This window comes from Mesoplodon densirostris, chromosome 4, assembly GCF_025265405.1.
Source record: "Mesoplodon densirostris isolate mMesDen1 chromosome 4, mMesDen1 primary haplotype, whole genome shotgun sequence".
NCBI lineage: Eukaryota > Metazoa > Chordata > Mammalia > Artiodactyla > Ziphiidae > Mesoplodon > Mesoplodon densirostris.
This window is the reverse complement of record NC_082664.1, coordinates 13,327,268-13,341,204: the sequence shown is the minus strand read 5'-3', so window position 1 is coordinate 13,341,204 and position 13,937 is coordinate 13,327,268. Positions and strand designations below refer to the sequence as shown.

Below are 13,937 nucleotides of genomic sequence, written 5' to 3'. Positions count from 1 at the left end.
TTCACACTGATTCTTTTCTCTGTCCTTCCAACCACCTGTTGGGTCTGTCCACTGAGTTTCAGAATTTCAGTTATTGTTATTTTTCAGTTCTAAAATTTCTATTTGGTTCTTCTTTATATCTTCTATCTCTTTCCTAAGGCTTTCTATTTTTTTCATTTGTTTCAAGCATGTTCATTACTGCTCATTGTAGCATTTTATGATGGGTGCTAATTTAAAGTCCTTGCCAGATAATTCTAACATCAGTGTCATTTTGGTGATGGTGTCTACTGATTGTCTTTTCTCATTCAAGTTGATATTTTCCAGGCTCTTGATATGACAAGTGATTTTTAAGTGAATCCTGAATATTTTGGGTATTACCTTATGTGAATCTTATTTTTTTTTAATAAATAAATAAATAAATAAATTTATTTATTTTTGGCTGCGTTGGGTCTTCGTTGCTGCACGCAGGCTTTCTCTAGTTGTGGCGAGCGGGGGCTACTCTTTGTTGTGGTGCGTGGGCTTCTCATCGTGGTGGCTTCTCTTATGGCGGAGCATGGGCTCTAGGCGCGTGGGCTTCAGTAGTTGTGGCACACGGGCTTGGCAGTTGTGGCTCGCGGGCTCTAGAATGCAAGCTCAGTAGTTGTGGCGCACGGGCTTAGTTGCTCCGCGGCATGTGGGATCTTCCCGGACCACGGCTCGAACCCGTGTCCCCTGCATTGGCAGGCGGATTCCTAACCACTGCGCCTCCAGGCAAGTCCCGTGAATCTTATTTAAATCTCCTCTTTCAGCAGGGCTCCTCTGACACAAGCACCAGTGGCAGAAAAGGGGTGTTGCCCCGCTGCTTCCAGATGGGGAGAGGGTGTGTGTGACCGCTCCTGTTGAACATCCGTGGGAGTTCCGGCTTCCCACTGATACCTGCCTGATTGGGCGGGGTAGGAATGCCTCGTTACTGCTTCTCACTGGGGGTGGTCTCCTCATTACTGCCTCGAATCAGTGACGGCCTGATTCTCCACTACACCTCTTCTGACCTCACCCAGGCGACAAGCCAGAAGGATGCCTCTTTATTGCTGGGTGGAAGTCCAGGCCCCCTAAGACCACTGACACCATGGCAAAGGGGGCATCATTGTTTCCTGGAGGAAAAGAAAATCCCAGCTCTCCACTTGGCTTTTTCTGACACCACTCTGGCCCGGAGAGGCGGGAGATGTGCCTCATTACGTTACTTGGCCTTTGCCAATGGGGTAGGGTAGCAATAGGACCAGTTTATTTACCTAGTCCAGGCTGGCTGGACTAGAGTGTTTATTATCTAAAAGTTTTTGTCTTGCCAAGTAGTCCCTTTTGGCTCCATAGAGCAGGCTTTTCTTGGGGCAAAAAGAAAATACAGAATGCTGACCACTATGTCTTCCTCTGGTCCTGAGCTGCTCAGCCAGTCTGGCTTCTACCTTTCAGATTCTTCTTATATTTGTTTTGTACAAATGTCCGGGGTTGTTAGCTATACTTAGCAGAATGATTAGGAAAAAGTACCGATTCATTCCTTTTTATTGCTAATAGTAGTCCACTGTTTGGATGTAGCACAGTTTCTGTGGTATGTACCAGCTGAAGGACAACATGTAAGCAGTTTCCAGTTTGGGGCTATTATGAACAAAGCTGCTGTAAGGATTCATATACAAGATTTTGTGTGAACCTACATTTTCTTTTCTCTTGGTTATATACCTAGGAGTGCGACTACTGGATCACATGGTTAAGTGTAAGTTTCTTAAGTTTTTAAGAAAATACTAAACCGTTTTCCAAAATTGCTGTACCATTTTACGTTCCTACTAACAATGTATGAGTCCCAGTTGCTCTGATTCTTGCTGCATTTGGTACTGTTAATTTAATTTTTTATTAAGCCATTCTTGTAGGTGTGTAATGGTGTCTCATTGTGGGTTTAATTTGCATTTCCCTAATGACTAGCGATGTTGAGCATGTTTTCACGTGCTGTTTGTCATCCATATATTCGGTGAAGTGTCTGTTCAAATCCTTCACTCATCTTTTTGAATTGTTTTCTTATTTTAGTTTTGAGAGTTCTTTACATATTCTACTTAAAAGTTCTTCGTCATGTACAGTTTCCTTCTCACTCGATTTCTACTACCAATAATTGGCCAAAGTTTAAGACCTATTATTAAACCAAGGCCTGAGGAGTAACTCTAGATTTCTTTGTTGTAATGTGGACTACACTCAGGTGTTTTCAGTTTTCCCAGTGGTAAAATGAACTTATTTTCCACCTACTAATATTCATTATCTCTGAGAAACTTCTGGAGAATGTACGAATTACTGTGAAGTTGCAAGTGGTGTTTACAATTTTAAAGCAAAGCATTGCTTAAGTGCTTCAAGGGCACTTAAGGATACACTAAGGAGTTAGCCTGCTCCTTAAGCCAAGAAAGTTTGGTAGATTACAAATTCCTTCAAGAATTTCAATATAATGAAAGCAAGGAGAAAAAAAAAAAGCCTATAAAGCCAAAAATCACATGGAGTCTGGGTGTCAAACAGAGCGTGCAGGTAACAAATGGGATATACAATCAGAGAGGCGTACCTAGATCACTGTCAAGTGCTCCTGAACTTGTGTTCGGCTTTTCACATGGATGTCCTGGTGGATCTTGCTGCTGCTGCTGCTGCTGTTGCTCCTGCTGCTCCTGCTGCCTGAAACATTCAAGAGTAAATGTGTATTTAAAAAACAAAACCTAAGAATAAATATGCCATGAGAAAAAATATTCACGTGGAAAATAAACGGTTCCACACAACAGAAGAGTGACAGGCATGAACACCACAGAAGAAGGCAAGAGCAAGCAGCTGATAGAAAACAAACCTATGGTTACAAAAGGGGAAGGGGGGGAATAAATTAGGAGTTTGGGATTCATAGATACACACTACTATATATCAAATACATAAACAAGGTCCTACTGGATAGCACAGGGAACTATATTCAATATCTTGTAATAACCTCTAATGGAAAAGAATCTGAAAAAGAATATATATATGTAAAACTCAATCACTTTGCTGTACATTTGAAATTAATACATTATAAATCAACTATACTTCAATTAAAAAAAAAGAGCAATCAGTCTCATATAAATTACTGAAAAGCATCACGGTGCTGATCCTAGAAAACTTAGAAAATTCGAATTTATCAGGCAAATTAATGGGTAGGTATTTTCACCACAAAAATAACACATTGTACAAAAGGAGTCACTGGTAGCTTTTTTTTTTTTTTTTTTTTCCGGCACGTGGGCCTCTCACTGTTGTGGCCTCTCCCGTCGTGGAGCACAGGCTCCGGACGCGCAGGCTCAGCAGCCATGGCTCACGGGCCCAGCCGCTCCGCGGCATGTGGGATCTTCCCGGACCGGGGCACGAACCCATGTCCCCTGCATCAGCATGCGGACTCTCAACCACTGCGCCACCAGGGAAGCCCACTGGTAGCTATTTTTATGCAAATGTATTGGTTTACAGATCCTTAATATTGTTGGAAGTCACTGAAAAGAAGCACCTTTGAGAAGATAAAGCATCTCAAATTACCATGCGAGTTAACTTGATCTTTCCATGGCTGGCTCCTTCTTACCATCAGATCTGGGCTTCAGTATCTTCTCAGAGATCCCTCTCCTGACCACCCCACTTAAAGCAGTCACCTGGGGTCCTCACGCGCTCATCACTCCATTGTAATTTTCAGCATAAACTTATCACCATCTGATATTCTTCTGCCTGTCTCCCTCTTTACAGTGTCAACTAACAAGAGCACAAAGCTTATCCTGTTTGTTTCCCCAGTGCCTAAAATCGTGCCTGTCACCAAATACTTGATGAATGAAAGAAAACAACTATTTAACCTGCATTATCAAATTTCAGTAATACCTGTTGCATTAAAATAAGTTCTCCCTGTTTTTTTAAAAGGAAAATCAATGTCATAATCCAAATATTAAAACATTTAAATATGACAGTTATGATATAAACATGTAGGAGAATGTCCTTGTACTTAGAAAACAGACACTGAAGTATTGAGAGATGTAATGGGAAACTGTGTTTGCAAGTTATTTTCAAGTGGTTCAGAAATATCAACAATTAGGGAATCTGGGTGGAGGGTATAAGGAGCTCTGTGAACTATTTCTGCTTTGACGTAAATTTTAAATTATTTCATATATGTACATATGTATATGCTAAAAATTTAAAAACCAAAATGTATAAACATCTGACAATCTAAGCAAGAAGCTATAGCTTTCAAAAAATGCATAAAAGGATTTTTAAAGGAAGCAGACTTTTAAAATGACCAGTAACACTATGAAAAGAATAGCATATTTTTTTCTAGGGTCCCTCTTAATCCTGTGTTTTAAATATAAGCAACAAAGCAAATTCAGCCAGTAGGACTTTCAGTTTCTCCCTGTTGGCCTTTGAGCCAGACACTGACGTGTGCATGGGTTTATGACTTTGGTGAGCATGGCTAATGAGGGACACATAGGCACTGGGATCCCCCTAGCATACCCTGATTCTGGAACATGGCACAAGAAAGACAGGCTGTGAGGAGAGGAATTCCTGGCGCATCCTCTCCATGCCCTCCTTCCCCTCCATTCAAGAAAGTATGTCAGAATGCAAGCGAGTGACTGGTGAGACAAAGTCTTTAGAGGGATAACCTTTATTCTACTTTGAAGTGAGAAGTAAATCAACTGCCAACCTTGAAACAATTCTGATGCCTTTTGTATGTGATGACACTGTAAGATGGAACATGTTCAAGTAGCAAATCAGCATCCATTCTCACTGTGCCTTTGGTATGACAGAGGCTGGGAAACTGAAAACTACATGTCTTAGATTGCTTTATAGCTAGGATTCTGGTTACCAGTTAAACACTTGCATGAGATTTACAAGGCCGATGAGGCACAGCCATCTTCCTGCCGCTTTTGTTGTTCTCTGCTGGCAAGTAAAGCCATGGAGATGCCAGTTCCAGAATTCTGCTTCCTGGCAGTTTCAGTGGGGGCCAGACTTCAGGTTCAGGTTCACCTCTAGGCAACTGTGGTGGCAGCTTCTTGATGCTAGGATCACAGCTAAAGCAGTGTGTTCTTAAACTTGATATCCTGATTCCCCATCATCCAACTGGGGCAGCGTTGCAGCTCTTCCAACAATTTGGTCTGTGGTACTCTGGAGGCCTGGCCTATAGCGTGCCCCTCCAGCTCTTCCCAAGATTGTGTAAGTCCTTAATTTATGTATTAAATTCTTTTCTGTTTAAAACATCTCTAAGTTGTTTCTGTTTCTTAAACTGAACGCTGATAAACTATGCCACGCCACTGAAGTGGTAGCTCAAATATTAGGCAATCAAAAAAATCAGAGCAATCCATGGCTATGAAAACATTTGTTTCCCTCCTTGTTGGGAAACACTTTTTTAGTGACAGAAAGAAAGAATCTGAATCATTTCAGAGCTACACCTGGAGAAGGCATTAATAACACTGACGTATACCTGTAGGCTACTTCACAGTTTACAGAACAGCTTTACACACTGCCTCGTCTGATGCACATAACATGTGAGTTAAGGTTTTAGAATGACATAGCTGACACAGCAGAGTTTTGCTCAGGGTTTTATGATAGGCACCATGGATTTGGAGATTACCACTGGAAAAAATATCATGGCTACGAAAATATCAGTTAGCAACTCTTACACATAAACTATGAATTTGTAACAGGTAGACTTTCAACAGCATTTTCATGCTTAATGCATGAACACGGTGGCTACTATATTAAGTGTGAAGCTTCAAACACTCTACAGGAAAAAAAAAAAACCTATAAATTTCAATGAAAAACACATTACCACCAGGGTCAGTTTGCAAAGGATCAGAGGGAAGAAGCGGTTCCATAACCTTAGAGCCAAGTTCTCCAAAATAGAAGCTATTGAGACAAGGACCCATATAGGTTTAGTAATCAGGAATTCTACTGAAAGGCAAAAATTAGTTTCTCAGCTCCTTCACTAATGAGTCCTACAAGGTTCTGAATGCGAGCCAAAGTTAAAAAGAAACCGCAAGAAGTTAGCTCTTAAGTCTTCTCAGCAACAAGTAACTGTGTAAAATATTCTCTAGTTCTACTCAAGTTCTCACCAGTATTTTCAAGGCCAAACCAGGAGGCAGAGGATAGTAAGCCGAAGCTGGAAACCATCACAGTACTTTCCTACACAATCAACTACCCCCAGTCAGAAAGGAGACTCAAACATTTAAAAAAGGGTGCAACGCTGAATAAAACACCTGCATTAGTTATAGCTGGCATTGCGCTTGTTATAACTTACTTAGTCATTATGGAATGTTACTGCATTATCCTTTGTATCCTAAAATGTTTAACTCATTGGAAATTCTACTTTTTTTTTTTTTTTTTTTTGCGGTACGCGGGCCTCTCACTGCTGCGGCCTCTCCCGTTGCGGAGCACAGGCTCCGGACACGCAGGCTCAGTGGCCATGGCTCACGGGCCCAGCCGCTCTGCGGCATGTGGGATCTTCCCGGACCGGGGCACGAACCCGTGTCCCCTGCATCGGCAGGCGGACTCTCAACCACTGTGCCACCAAGGAAGCCCAGAAATTCTACATTTTTAATCCAAAAAAATCTAAAAAACTTTTTTTTAAAAAAAGAGGGATTTGTTTTTATATTTTAAAGACATTTTCTCTTTCTTACACGTACTTGTGAATTTTCTAGTTTCTCTATAAAGTATGTCTGTTTGGACCATTTTATACTGGAAAAAACTGAAGTCTGAAAAAAAGCATGGCAGAAGTATCATTTGGAAACTGTTCTGGAGAGCAGTTTAGAAATCTGTACCAAGGCCTTAAAAATGTTCATGTCCTTTAACTTAGTAATCGGAAATTCTCAGAATAATTAGCAGGAATGAGGAGAGATTTGAGGCATAAAGTCAATACAAGGATTGTTCACTGCATTATTAATTATAATAGCAAAAATCAAAAGGTTCATAAATTGTGATACATAAATTCATTTTATGAAATATAACATAGCCTATTACAAAGAATATTTAGTATCATGGGAAAATGGGTATAACTGATATACAATATATGGGTGTTTGTGTGACTAGAAGTGTGTGACTGCCAAAACACTCACATCAGTTATTAAAGGTAGGATAATCCTAAACATAAATCCTAAAGGTAGGATTATGTTCTTTTTGATTTAGATATCTCTAAAAATAAATTTTCCAAAATATTATTTTTATCGAATTAAACATTTAAAGCTATTTTTAGCAATAACTAGATAGTTAATGATATTATAGAACTACCATTAATAATTATCGTGTGATAATTATTCCATTATTGTATGACAAGAGCATTTGGCTATATTAAGAGAAAAACATATATTTTAGAGACACACACGGAAATTAATACAGATGCAGTGTGATGATTTAGATTTGATACAAAATAATCCCACCCTGGGGGTGGGAGAGTAGAAAGCATGGGAGATGGGGGCATAAAAAAAACCAAGATGGCCCATGTGCTGATATCTATTAAATCTGGGCAGCAGATAAATAGGGGTTCCTTATGCTGGTTTCTCTACTTTTATATAAATTTGGAGTTTATCATAATTAAAAAATTAAAAAAGTTAATTTTAAAATTTAAAAGGGAGTGACAAGCACTAATAAGCACTATTTTGAAATTTTATACATAAGTAAATCCATTAATCTATCACTGAATAAAGACTAGAAATATCTCACATTAAGAGGATGTCAGTTGATCAGAACTTTCCTTCATATACTTCTGAGCTGTGACTTAAAAAAAAAAAACAGAAAACAAAGTAAATATTATCTTCATTATACCATCAAATGTAAAATGCTCTAACATTTTAGATACTACTAAAGTACTACCAACTCTGATGTGCACGAGTCTTCTGAATTGCAGACATGTTGAAATGTGAAAAAATGTGCACCTTAGAATTGTTGAAATATAGTAAATAATAGGCCAGACTCAGCCACTGGCCTTTGTTTTCTGACCTGGGATCAGAGGATCTGAATATCATTATAGATCTGTGATCTTAAGATGAAGTTATATCATTAAAAAAAGAAAAAAGGATGAAGATGTGAGTGACAGTTACTGGAAAGGATAATTTTATAGGTGAAATTTCTATTTTGAAAGCACTTACAAACCTGGGCACAAAGATAGGTTTTAGGAGCTGATGATTCAGATTTATGGTTACCCTCATGTCCCTGGTGCTGATGGGCCTGCAGTACCCCCCTACTGTGGCAATGAGTGGAGCAATTAACCATCACCTCTATTTGGGGGGGTGTTCCCCTACCGCAAATGCTGTTTCTCCTATTAATTCACAGGAGAACCTTGCAAGGTTGGTCAGGTAACCAAGAAGTACATTCAAAGGATCATTAGGCTTTGCTCTTGCCTTGACCCAATTCCATTTTCCTTTTGATGACGAATTTTACAGGGTTTCCTTCACCTTATTTCATGTAAATTTAATTAGTACTGGGCAAAGTTTTCCCCTAAAACTATATTTGATTTCACAGTTTATTAGCTACAAATTTTTAAAAAATACATTCAAATGCTCATAGGGTCAGGCAGTAACCAGTATTTTAAAAAAGGAGAGAACCCTCAATAAAATAAATGGTTTAAGTCAAAGCTGTATGTTTTACAAATAGACAAAACAGCCAAGGTAAATATTAAATATGCAATTTTAATATTGTACCAACTACTTTACTTTTCAAAGTAGGCTTCTCTTCTCTCCCGTAGCTCTTCTGAAGTAAGATGTGTACCTGACGTCTGTGGAATATCTTGACATATATTTCTGGAAGTACCTGAAAACAAAATAAAACAGAACAAAAAACTATTTTATTTACCAATTCAAGCAATAATATGTTTATAATTATGTGAAGGAACTTTTGAAAGTTTTCTTCTCAAAAATATTCTGTACCATTCTGTAAATGTAAGAAAGGCTCTGAAAGTCTCAGGAAGAATCTGAATAAGGCAGTTCAAATCTAACCTGTGTCCACTGCAGCCAAAGCTGTTACCCATCTGTGATGTAGTGGATGTGAGGAGGTAAGCCCAACGACCAACTTGGTAGGAGAAATAATTAACGCCACACTTGCGTGCTCTCTTATTAGAAATGAATCTGCACTTTCAAAGGCATAGAATTCCTAGAAGCAACCCAAAGTGGATGATCATAAAACAAACCCATTCTCTGTATCCCTCTATCCTCAAACATTTGGGTACTACAGCTACTTAAGTATGTTTCCATGTTCTTACTTCATTATTGCACCAATCAGAGATTCTGCACAAACTGTGAAATAAAGTGGAAAGAATAGTAAAGTACACAGAAATATCTAAAAGTATTAAAGCTGGTGTCTGTCCATTACTGGGCTAATCTAACAGGGCTCTACTAATCCAAAATGGGCCTGCACACCATATGGAGTACTCATGAGCCTCCTGGCACACCTGTGAATTCCTTATTTAGATATTTAAGGAATTCAATTGAAAAGTAATTTCATTAGAAAGTAGAAGGCAAATTCACGTTAATTAGACAAAAACAAAACTACCAAAAAAAAAAAAAAAAAAAAAAGAAAAGAAAACCCCTCACACTTTTAAGTAAGCCCCTTTGAGCAACATCCCAGACAACTCCCTCAGCTTGGATTCCCTGAGGGATGCATCTTTACTCTCAGCTGATGGGCTTATATCACTAAAAACCTGGGTTCACCAAAGTGGGCTTAAGCTGTAAGCTGCACAGCCACTAAGTGTTAGAGTTTTGTAAAATCAATTTACTTTCTCTGTCCAGGCCTTCCTTCATGTCCACTAGCATACATTTTTTAGAACAGCTGGTCTGGGTAAGGGCCCACTGACCTCACAATGATTAACCTCAGTTTGCTACTGTGTTAGCACAGTATTATAACCAAGTGGAATAACCAGAAATGAAAATAAAAATAGTCCTAATATAACACAAGCCGTAAAAAGTTGTTTTAAAAGAAATCTAAAAAACAATAACTGGTTGTACATAGCTATTGCTTCTGCAGTGATTGTCCAAGAACTTCTACCAATAGTACACTAACTTCCAGAAGAACTAAGAATGATCTGAATCAATTCTTCAACAATGAATAAAGTATGTGTCGGAATGTCCATACCTTGCATGCTGAGCTGAATGGCCCTGCGGAGATCTGCTTCTTCATCTTCCAAGTCAATTTCTTGGCGACTTAGTGCCAGAGCCCTCTGCAAATCCTCCTCATCTTCGTCTAACATTCCTGATCCATCATTTGCTTCTAAGACGTGTTCAAGATCTGTTTTCTGGACTCTAAAGAATAAAAGCACTAAAAATAACTGCAGACCACTCTTCTATTTTAGATATAACACAGAGACATTTATAAACCAAAGATTTTTATGCAAGTCAAAACTTACACATTTTCTGGCAGACAAGGTCTAATAATATAAAGGTTTTATTGTGATGTGAATCTAAGTTAGTATATTTAAATAATTCAGAGTTTCCACGGTTAAACCAATAAACTTCACTAAAACATAAAGGTCTAAAAAAAATCACCAATAATAAAAGGACCACATCTTCAGGGTAAGCATGAAAATTTAGTTTTTGTAACGAAATACTATCATATATTCCACACTGCAAGCTCAATTTTACCTCTGTTCTTTGAGTTGTGCTAATTCTTCTCCAATAAGTTTTGGTCGATGCATCTGTTGGACCCTGATCATCTGTAAGAGTTGGTCAGCTTCACAGTCTGGCAGATCACCCTTAACAACAAATATAGAATAACCTAAAAAAAAAAAAGGGGCAAACATAAACTAAAACAGTTAGCAAGTGATTCAAAATTGATTAAAAATGACAGCAGAGAGAGAGGCAGCACAGAACAGTGGAGTGAGGACAAAGACTGAGGAGTCAGGGGTAGCTGGGTTCAAATAGTGATCCTTACGCTTACTAGTGGGGTGCTGGGTTCAAATAGTGATCCTTACGCTTACTAGTGGGGTGCTGGGTTCAAATAGTGATCCTTACGCTTACTAGTGGGGTGCTGGGTTCAAATAGTGATCCTTACGCTTACTAGTGGGGTGCTGGGTTCAAATAGTGATCCTTACGCTTACTAGTGGGGTGCTGGGTTCAAATAGTGATCCTTACGCTTACTAGTGGGGTGCTGGGTTCAAATAGTGGTCCTTACGCTTACTAGTGGGGTGCTGGGTTCAAATAGTGATCCTTACGCTTACTAGTGGGGTGCTGGGTTCAAATAGTGATCCTTACGCTTACTAGTGGGGTGCTGGGTTCAAATAGTGATCCTTACGCTTACTAGTGGGGTGCTGGGTTCAAATAATGATCCTTACGCTTACTAGTGGGGTGCTGGGTTCAAATAGTGATCCTTACGCTTACTAGTGGGGTGATCTAGGACAAATTACTTAGTCTCCGAACCTTGCTTTCTTCACCTGTAAAATGGGAAGAGCCATCTCACAGAGTGACTATGAGAAGTCATCGAATCTGTAAAGTGATCTACTAAAACAGTGCCTGACCAAGTAGGTTACACTAAATGATAACAGAGAGGCAAGGAAAGGAATATGGAAGAGCAAGGAATGTGGAATCAGATGACCTGGGTTTTAATCCCCTATCTCTTCTACTTCCTAGCTGCCTGGCCTCTGGTAAACCCCTTTACCCATCTATGTCTTGGTTTCTTCAACTGCTACATAGATTATATTGTACCTTCCTCAGAGGGCTATTTGAGGACACAATCAGAGGATGTGTGTAATAATGTGTAATATGGGTAAAATGAGTCATCTGTGGAAATAGCTGCCCCTGACCCTGACACGGACACATACACATCCTTCCAAACTGAAAACAGAAGCTGGAAAGCCAGTATCACAAATCTAGTCAAGGTGTTGAAGATGCAGTTCAGGTTTTGAAAAAATTACACTGGCCCAGTGTAATTTTTTATAAATACGATTCTAGAAAGCCAGGGTTTTCCCAGCTGGATACACCACACAATAGCTAAATAAGGGTGGGCTACACCTAAGTCATTCTAACAATTTACGTTTTTCTTCATTTCTTAGTTTTGGCTGCACCACGTGGCATGTGGGATCTTAGTTCCCCGACCAGGGATCGAACCCGTGCCCCTGCGTTGCAAGTGTAGAGTCCTAACCACTGGACCTCCAGGGAAGTCCCTCAATTTACATTTTTCTACCATAAATTTTCTTCAACTTTGGTGCTTGTTATGGATAGTCTTTGTGAGCATTAACAGATAATGAAACAAATGAACAAAGATGAAAAGGACTGTTAATGGAAAAACTCAAAAGAGTAAATCATAATACACTTAACATTTGTTTTTCACAAGGACAAGTGTGCTCAGAGTTCAGACGGTTAACATGTTTTACGCCAATAAAATTGTTTCTAGATTCTAAAATAAACTATGTCAGCTCGTGATGCTATTCCATGAAGAGCATCAGGAAGGGCAGAAACTGCCTTCTGGAGGTGGCACTGTAAGGGTCTTGGGTTTCATTCAAGATTAGATTTCATTCTAAGTGTGCTAGGAAGCCACTGAAGGGTTGACGAATGAAGGTGTCATAACGTGCATTACATTTTAAAAAGAGCACTCTAGGCTGCTTTATCAACAAAATATATAGGAACCAGCATGCAAGAAGAGTGGGTCTTACTAAAATGGAAAACCTGAGGGATAGCATATATGGGGAGAAAAAAAAATATGTCTTTTGTAGACGTGTTCAGTTTAAAATGCTTTCTGGACTTCTGAGTGGAGATGTCAAAGTTAGGAGTTTGGTGTTCAGTGTAGATGTCTAGGCAAAGGATAAAAGTCTAAGGAATTATTGGCAGATAGACTTTACTTAGAGATGATATTTAAAATAATGGGAGAGCAGTCAAGAAGTTGTCCAAGGATTGAACTCTGGGTCACTTCATTAGTTAGAGATTGAAAAGAGTAAGATCCATAAAAGGAATCTGAAAGAAGCAGCCAATGATAGCAGGTAAACCTCCATAGAGGCCTGGAAGCCTTGTGTAGACAGTATTTCAAGAAGGGAGGATATAGCTAGGAACAAAGGTTTTAGGCATAAAAGAAAAGGGATACAAGTATATAAAATGAAAGAAGTTACAACACTATGATCCTACATGTAAACTGGAGAGAGGTACATGACAACGAACCTGGTAGCAATAAGCATGCCAGTGCCCAGACTGTGATCTCTAACCACCATTACTAGAAGGGCAGGAAATATACAAGATAAGACTGAAAATTCTTATTATATGAGAAAAAAGGGCTTCAAAAGGCTAGAGTGGTCATTTCAGAAGCTTGGGAGTCAAGTTCAAAAGGTTCCCACTCATCCAAGATGGGACAATTTTGAGTATCAACATGAATAATAATTACAATGGACTAAACCATATGAACTATGGTTTTAATGGATTTGTTTACACTGACACTTCAGAAACAAACCAATTACCTTTGGAGGAAGGATACTATGAAACCGACTCATTTAAAATACTGATAAAAGAAATATTTATCCTGCTTTTTCTATATGAACTATACTTCAGGATAACCAAACAGTTGATGAGGGAAAGTTTATGTGTATAGAAGTCCTCCAACTAATAAATGAAGGAATGACAGGAATCTGGTATCACCATTTTGCAGTCTTCAATGAAATAATGGACTAGGCATTGATCATCAATAGCTACCCAAATCACAAAAGGAAAAATAACTAGACACCACCATCTGTAAAGAGAATTCTGTCCTCCCAAAATCAACCTGAATCTGATCGAGCCTCTAGATATAAGGACCAGTCTATTGGGCATCCAGGGCTCAGAGGAAAAAAAGGATGCAACCGGCAAAACCTAGAATGTAGGAAAGAGAACAAAAGATCCATTTTCTTTAAAAGAATAAATCAAGGAAAAAATTTAAGAGGAGAAGAAACCTATAGATATATTTTAGAGACACAGCAATCCAATGGACTCAATTAACCTTATTTCAACCTGCTTCAACTGTAAAAAAAA

At 38.9% G+C, this 13,937-nt stretch overlaps 1 protein-coding gene across 1 annotated transcript in view; it reads right to left on the bottom strand.

The window, feature by feature from the left end:
* The window catches only part of ATXN3 (ataxin 3), a 34,594-nt gene that overhangs the window by 4,889 nt on the left and 15,768 nt on the right, over positions 1-13,937 (bottom strand). The window contains exons 7-10 of the mRNA XM_060095714.1: positions 10,593-10,725; positions 10,087-10,253; positions 8,673-8,769; positions 2,549-2,655 (exon numbers count right to left, since the gene is read on the bottom strand). Of these exons, the coding sequence (XP_059951697.1) occupies positions 2,549-2,655; positions 8,673-8,769; positions 10,087-10,253; positions 10,593-10,725 (504 nt within the window). The remainder of the gene's footprint in view (positions 1-2,548; positions 2,656-8,672; positions 8,770-10,086; positions 10,254-10,592; positions 10,726-13,937) is intronic.